At 41.9% G+C, this 6,793-nt stretch overlaps 1 protein-coding gene across 3 annotated transcripts in view; it reads right to left on the bottom strand.

Moving 5' to 3' along the window:
* Positions 1 to 3,197: 3,197 nt before the first annotated feature.
* furinb (furin (paired basic amino acid cleaving enzyme) b) overlaps positions 3,198 to 6,793 on the bottom strand; it is a 125,805-nt gene continuing 122,209 nt past the window's right edge. For all 3 annotated transcript variants that reach the window (XM_016668041.1, XM_007545496.2, XM_016668040.1), the window contains one exon: positions 3,198 to 5,430. In XM_016668041.1, the coding sequence (XP_016523527.1) occupies positions 4,709 to 5,430 (722 nt within the window). In that variant the 3' untranslated portion in view covers positions 3,198 to 4,708. The remainder of the gene's footprint in view (positions 5,431 to 6,793) is intronic.

Below are 6,793 nucleotides of genomic sequence, written 5' to 3'. Positions count from 1 at the left end.
ATACAAAGCCTATTCCTACCAAAGGGGCCTTGTCCAGTTATAAAGTACACACACTGCCCACCTCATGGACATACGTCTTAGGCTGTTTCTTTATATAAATATTTTATTGTTCAGTTATAAAGGTAATAAGAAACTCAATTTTGAACGTGCATTGCCTGCAAGCTATTATCAAAAATACACTTTCTGAACCGAATTCCTTTAACAGTTTTCTGTGATTGTAACCTATTGAACTACAGCTGCATTTATAATTAATTTTTGATCACTAGGGGGCAACATTAAGTCGGGTTGAGAAGTTCAGTCCATTCCTTAGAGATACTATCACAACTCGAGTGTCCAGCGGCTTCAGCTTTCATTACTTGAACTGTCTACCTGCAGGGAACTGAGCGTTCAGGTTCCACGTCCCACGTCCTGCCTAGTTTAACACTCTTTTGAGTGGAACTGTTGGACGAATCGGTTACAGAAATGAAAGCACAGCATAAAACGAGATGTCAGTTCATGCTTTGTAAAAGTGGGCGAGATCGACGGGCAGGAGAAAAGGGGTGAGTCAGCGGGGATTTGGAGCTGGTGGTGCCTGAAGAAACGTTCTGCAGACGGCGACGTTTCCTCGACTGCATCGGGTTCAGCACGAGCAGACGACGCGTAATGACCCTGAAACGACGCGCGATTGAACTTAATGTGAAGTCAACTAACGGGCTTCTGATTTGTTCTCACTGCACTAATTAACGTGCTACTTTATTGTTGCCAAACCATATTTTACAGTACATTATTGTTGATCATTGCAGTCTCACTCGCTGCACAGCCTGCAGACACTGTTAATGATTGTGTCAATGAGGAGGTGAAGTGCCTCCAAACACATAATTTAAAACGCGAAGCTGGGGCCCTTTGTGAAATGTGCGGAGAGTTTTCCCAGCAGATCTAATTACAAAGGAGAGAATAAATACACTTTTTACCTCTGCATTCAGTGAGCTGCACCTTTTCAGATGAGGAAGCTGCAGCTAACAAATAAAGGTGCTTTTTTTTTTTTCCTGCAGGCACAAAGACCTGAAGTTTATTCTAAAATAACTTGCCGCGTGGTGCCACTTGGTCATCCGTTTATGAATTAGTTTATTTTTACCTGCAATATTTTAATAAAACATACTTGACATTTTTGTGGGAAAAAGTTCTGTATATCAGTCCAATTTCAAAATAATCAAATAAAAAAAAAAGCCTAATTGTAACAGAATATTTTAATGGAACATGTTTAATTTAGGAAATTTCCATTTTATCATTAGCAGGGATTTGGGGGTACTTCAAGAAGCATTCTGCAGACACTCGCAGCACTATTATTAATTTCATTAGTCATTAAGATTTTTGCTTAAAAAAAGTTATCCACCTTCATCAACTGCTTGGGCCGGGAAGCCAAAATTGTACCATCCCCAAAATTCAAAAGTAGCCCAGTTGCCACATGAGGGCAAGAAGACTCACAATCAGCTGCTGATTTTTAGCTTCCACCACTTTGAGGATATGCTTCCCTTTCCTCTTGGTAGTTTGGCATCTAAGAGAACTATTAATAAAATCCAAACAGTTTTAAAAACTCATTTAAAAAACAACAACCTTGAACTATCCCTTTAATCTTATTCTGGAAACAAGATGCTGCTTGTCCTTTGGTGTGTTTAAGGAACTTACAGGTGACTGTAGAGCTTCCTTGGATTGATTGATGATTATTTTCCTATTCTTTAATCCATTTCAATGGTAGTGTTTCATTTTCTTCAACATATTTCAGGTTTCATTTTAATGCTCTGTATGGTATAGATTATTTGTTTTAAGCTTACCCCATACAGTCAACTTGCAGTTCTGATAAACATCAATTTGAGAAAAAGCCAGCTTTAAAATAATGACACAAAACCGGCAACTTGCATGTGTCAGGTGTTATTTGGTCTGCTGATTTTCCATTCCTCTACAAAACCTACTTTTAAATTAACTACCGTGTAGAGATATAATTTATACCAGAAGAGATAATCGATCTGGTCAGTGTTGTTGAAACGCTGTTATTTGAACACAACTGAAGATATTGAGTTAATTTAAACCAAGAAATTCCTCGCTGTTTGGAGCTGAAGAGAGCGGTTTCTCGAAGGCGTTCTGGCAGCGCGGCTCACTGCAGCTGCATACATGCCACAGACAGAATGCTGGCACCCTGATAAAGCCTGACGCTCCGAGTGAAGGAAACACATTTGCAACAGTGGCGTACGGCAATAAAGAAGTGATGAACCATCTGCTCTCTTGTGTGGCGTTTGGCGCATCCAGGGCAGAATTTCAGCCGCCCGAAACCCTTCAAGTTTTAAAAGCTGGCAGTGAAAACAAACTCAGTCACATTTACGCAACAGCCAAAATCTTTTTAATCCAGCATGGAACTCGTCTCCACAACTTTAAACAACCATTATTAGTTAAATAAAAAAAAGGGCTATAAAACACACATAGAAAAAGCAATACAAGATATCTCCTTTTTCAGCTACTGCAATTATTCCAGCCTTTAGATCCAAAGGCTTTGATTCAGCCTGTGTAGAGCCAAGTCTACACAAATGGGAAATAAAGCATGTGGATGCCTATTTAATGTATGGAGCTGACAATAGAAAGGGAGGGAACTTCACCTTGATGAAAATGTTCTGGCAGAGCAAAATCAATATACTGCGTGCTCTGTGGGGAAAATGAGAAGAAAATGATCATATTTCTTACCAGCAGCAACCGATTGGGACGGAGCGGCGAAAGGTCGGCCAAGCAGCTTTAGGCTAACTGATTTCATAAAGTCATTAAAGAGAGAGAGAGAGAAAAAATAAAAATAAAAAATACAGTGAATATGTACGAGTCAGTAAGTTTTTCTGAGTGATAGATCAGATATGTGTTCCTACTGTGGCTCGACCGAGAATGGAACATCCTCCACATTTTTCTGCTCAAACAGCCTGAGGGATGTTTTATCACGGCGTCCCACTGTGCCCAAGAAATCTTCAAATTAAAGTTTTGCAACTATTAATGAACAGCAAGCAAACCTCCCAACTCCCCGCTCTCCAGTCTGCCAGGAAATAAATATATATACAAAACGGAAATTTATCAAAGCTCGGCTTGGATTTTGTGATCCATCAGATGTGTGCTTGATAAAGTAACGAGCTCCGTGGTTTAAAAGGTTTCATCTGCATATATATGTATATGTATTTATTATTATTATATATATATTTTTTCTTATCAGCAAGTTATGATAATTTCTCACAGATCCCAGCCTGCTGTTACTACGTGTGGCTCTAGAGTAGTTATGTAAGGACGGTATGCAGGACATTACAACCCAAATTATGTGCTTTTACGTAGGAAGACATTTAGCATGGAGAGAGCTGAAGTAATGTAAGCTGTACTTACATTACTTCATGAAGTACAGCTTTGCATTATGGGAATTATAGGAGATAAAGAATGTCGGGTTATAGTTGACATTTTGCCTTCTTGATAGCAAACTGCACTGAATTTGATCCCTAGAGTCTCTTGGAACCACTGCTATTGCCCCCCAGATGTGGGTCCTCCATGGATGAAGTGGTTAAACTAAGAATGGTAACATTTGCATAACACCTCATACAATGCATTGCAAAAGTATTCAGACCCCTTAAACTTTCCCTCTTTTGTCTCATACTTTAATATATTTTTTATATGATAGACCAACAGAGAACTGTGGACGACTATGAAATGGACGATAAATTGTAGATGGCTTAACTGTTTTTTCTTACAAATAAAATGTTAAGCATGCAGCGTGGTGCCCATTAGTAGTTAGGCCACCGTTTATAGTGCAAACCACTGGCTTTAAAAGTTACATTATTAGTAAATCTGTTGACAGGTCAATTGTTAGTTATGCCCTTAGAAAATCTGGTCCTAACAGAGGAGATTTGATGAGAAAGATGTTGTAGAGAGAAGGCCATTAAAATTCCAATTTAAAGCTTGCAAAATGCTGTGTAGAGGGAAGACAAAAAGCATGTACTCCCAAAACTACTTTGTGAAACCACAAAGGTCAGATGAGGCAACAATGTAAGTTTCTGAGATACAAGAAAAATACTTTGTGTTATAAACAGAAACAAAAACTGATCCTCTCCATGACAACATTACGGTGGTATTATCATGCAGAGGGGATCCTTTACATCATAAGGGGACAAGGAAGCTGATCAGTGTTGATGTGGACACAAAATGGGGCCCAATAAAGGTTGATCTTTGAACGATCAATAAACCTGAGCTGTAATTTCAGCAGAAGTTGGTTTCACAAAGTAGTTTGGCAGCTGAGTGCAGGTGTCCTTCATACCTTTCAGGTGTTTTATTTGTAAAATATAAATATGCACACTCTTAGCTTCATGTCACAAATATATGGCGCCTTGTGGTCTATCACATAAACATCCCAGTGAAATACACTGAAGTTGGTGTTTTTACCAGACAACATGGACATTTTTTTTTATTTTATTTTACTTTTGCAACACACTGTATTGGTGACAGAGTTAAGGACATAATGGATAAAACAGATGACATAAGCGATCAGTGAAATCAGTTGTATTATTAAAAGGCAAATAAATAGGTAATGCATTAGGATGTAGTGCTGATGGGACGGTAAGGCCTGTGTTTCTCCTTCATGTTATCACCTCTGGCACAGTCAGATCTCACACCCTCCGCGCCGCGGTGTGAGAAACCGCGGCGCCTGAAGCTGCTCCAGCTACAGCAAGCTCTGCATCTTGATAAAAGCTGTCCTCTCGCTCTGGCCGTCCACTTCCTCGCTGTCTGATTCAGACTCACAGGCGACGGTGTCCTCGTCCGCCCACACAGTGGGGATCCCCTTGTAGCATATCCGAGCCTTCCTCTCCCGCCCCCGCTGGAAGCCCAAGCCGAGGCCCAGCCGTGTCCTCCTGGTGTCTGAAAACACAGAGGACAGTTTGGTCCTCCAGGTCAGAGCGGCGTCTCCAGAGCGCACCTGAAGCAAGAAGAAGACCCCGACGAAGGCAGCCAGGATCAAGGCACAGCTGAGAACCGCCACGACGACAGGAAGCTGAGAGGGCGGAGCAGCGCTGAGTCCTGGCGGCTCTTCAGCTCCTCCGCCGTTCACGTTTGCTCCCGCCGCCGCCGCCGCTGGTGTCTTCACCTCCGGCTCATCTTCTTCACCCTGCAGTCCTCCGGTAAGGGGGGATTTCCTCTGGACCTGGTTCTGGTACAGGCAGGAGGTGAAGACTAAGTGGCTGTGTGTTGGACAGGACAGGCAGTCTGTAGGTCCAGCGCCTGAGCAGGTGAGGCAGGATGGGTGGCAAGACAGGCAGGCCTGAACAGAGGACAAGTCCACCCAGTTCTCCAGAGAGAGGTTGAGCAGCTGTGGGCCCGATGTGAAGCCAGGGGGGCAAAACTTCACACAGCCCTGGAGGAAAAGGGAGAAACCCGGGCTGCACTCTAGAAGAGGACAAAAAAAAAAAAGATCAGGGAATAATAATAATAATAATTAAAAAAAAACAACTTAGAAAACAACACAGTGAAAAGTACACAGCAACATCACTGTAGCGCTTTTAGGTAATGTGAACATTAACCTAGAAAGCTGTCTCAAAGGACCAGAGACTCTGTCAAAACAAACTCTGCTGCGGTCGTCGGCCCAGCATCTCCATATATGATCTTGCCAGGATGTGTTCGTCTAGAAGCTATTCCACACATGCAGCCATCTGATTGGTTAATCGTCTCCCAACAAAACACACCAACCCCGCAGGTGAACTCAGGACACCAATAACCAGGAGGCTTTCTTCTGGACTCAAAGGAACTGATCGCCCATTCCCACATTGGCTGCATTAAATGTTTGTTTTTTTGTTGTTGTTGTCCACATCATACCTTTTTTTTTGTATGCAGTTTTGTGTGAAACTGGTGAAAGATTAAAAGTTTCCCCACACAGTGTGGAGGCATGCTCAGCTTAACACAGTGATTTATTTTAAGCTGCATCCTTCATTGCATCAGCCACCAGTTCCAGTGTGACCCAAAGTTTGGACCATCCACGCAACTGTCCCCCCGGTGCCAGAAGGAAGAACGCCACCTGCCATCCTTGGAGCAGAACCAGGCAATAGTGCATCTCATGCAGTTTTACTCTGACCTTCTGCTCCCAGTATGCAAGGACTGCAATTTGTGCCAAGACACCTCCATCGGCCAAACGGAGACCCGGGCTGCTTCAGCGGGAGCCGACAAAACAGCAAGTTGGGTCTCAAGTAAGGCACTCTGTTGTTTCTACTGTTGCTGCCGACAAAGTTGGGGAGCCATGAAGGCGATCCTGGGATTTTGAATCTATCACGCTTCCATCTTCCATCCCCCCCCAGATCAATATTAAATATTAAGAGTTCAGAATTATCTAATGGCGAGACTCTGAATCAGTTTTAATTGTTGATTTTAGTTTCTGTTTCCCTGTTAAATATTAATTCTTGAATCTGTAGTGTGTGGGCCAGAAGTACTCTTTTTTTTTAAGTAGCTTGTTTGTTATTTGATGCTTTCTTTGTTGTGTGTGTTTCTTAATCAACAGCGAGTGGACACTGATTGATTATTTAACAGAAAAATGATTCTTGATTTTGTTGGTTATGAGCGCCTGTCAGATTTCATGTTGAATTGAAATTGACCAAGCATCCTGAGAAATACACAGAAACTTCAAAGTGATTTATTTTCGTGCAATGTCCAGAGCTGACTGGAAACAAAATGTTTTCAGCTTTCGGGCTGATTCAGAGAATTTATGAGACTGTTTGACGTATGAACATGAATCAAAATGTCTTTTGCTACTGGAAAATAA

The sequence above is a fragment of the Poecilia formosa genome, unplaced genomic scaffold (assembly GCF_000485575.1).
Source record: "Poecilia formosa unplaced genomic scaffold, Poecilia_formosa-5.1.2 Scaffold13, whole genome shotgun sequence".
Classification (NCBI taxonomy): domain Eukaryota; kingdom Metazoa; phylum Chordata; class Actinopteri; order Cyprinodontiformes; family Poeciliidae; genus Poecilia; species Poecilia formosa.
This window is presented reverse-complemented; position numbering and strand designations above follow the sequence as displayed.